The sequence below is a fragment of the Seriola lalandi genome, unplaced genomic scaffold, assembly GCF_002814215.2.
Source record: "Seriola lalandi dorsalis isolate HSWRI2012SDOR001 ecotype SW California unplaced genomic scaffold, Sedor1 jcf7180002009375, whole genome shotgun sequence".
NCBI lineage: Eukaryota > Metazoa > Chordata > Actinopteri > Carangiformes > Carangidae > Seriola > Seriola lalandi.
The window spans coordinates 1-909 of NW_019480028.1; the positions used below are offsets into that span (position 1 = coordinate 1).

General features: G+C 48.6%; 1 protein-coding gene across 1 annotated transcript; it reads right to left on the reverse strand.

Moving 5' to 3' along the window:
* Positions 1 to 3: 3 nt before the first annotated feature.
* LOC111672967 (uncharacterized) lies at positions 4 to 906 on the reverse strand (the record flags this gene model as incomplete). Its single annotated transcript, XM_023430566.1, has 1 exon — positions 4 to 906. A coding segment is annotated over one exon (903 nt), but the record flags the coding sequence as incomplete, so codon positions are not given.
* Between the last annotated feature and the right edge of the window lie 3 nt (positions 907 to 909).

Here is a 909-nt window from a genome sequence, read left to right on the forward strand (position 1 = left end):
CAGCTGATACGCAAGGAATTCAGTTGTAAGTTGCTTGACCTCCTCAGGGGAGCTGCAGATTCCCAGCTTGGTTCCTAGCTCCTCTACTGCTTTCCCTGTCACTTTCAGCCTGTTCTGAGGATTCAGCAGCTGACCTATGCTCCTTAGCAACCCATCGCTGAGAGGTAGCTCCTCTGAAATGCAACCTGTGAGTGCGATGTAGAAAGACAGCACCTCCTCTTGTAACAGTGACATTGCCTCTGCAGCCTCAGACTCCTTCACAAAGTCTGTCACGGTTTTCCCACCCAGACTGAGTTCAGAGCTTGGCAGGTGGAATTTCTTGTTCTTAAGGATTTGGGCATCGCGTTCCTTGAGGAAGCGAACAACAGCTTGAGGATGAAGGAAGTACGAGGTGTAGGTGTACATCAGGTTACTGGCTTCCTCTAGGATGAGAGGCAAATCAGCTCGGGAACCTCCTTCCTGTGTTTGCAGATGACTTAGGAAACTGTGCAGTGGCTTTAAGGCCTGCTCCAGGAACATAAATGTTGCCCTGACTTTGGGATCCTGCAGCTGGGAGCAGATTAACTTGGCTTTGTCATCATCCTTGTCACAAGAGCTGAAGTACGATTTAAGATCTGTCCATATTTCCAAGATTTTCGTGACTAATTGGCAAAAGTTAAGGCAGCTGGTGTTGATACAAAATGCTGGACTGTCCGCAGTAATAGCTGAGCCAAAAAGTGCCTTGAGGTTATCATTCTTCATAGAGCAGGAGGAGTAGTGGGCATGGATGTCTGCTATCAGCTCTTGAGCATGATTGGAGAGTTGCTTAACCCCAGCATGGCAAGCAGTATCAGCGATGGTGTAGAGCCCTCCTAAGACTATTATGTTTGGGCTGAGTTCCCTGAGCTGTGAGCAAATCTGCTCCGAGGC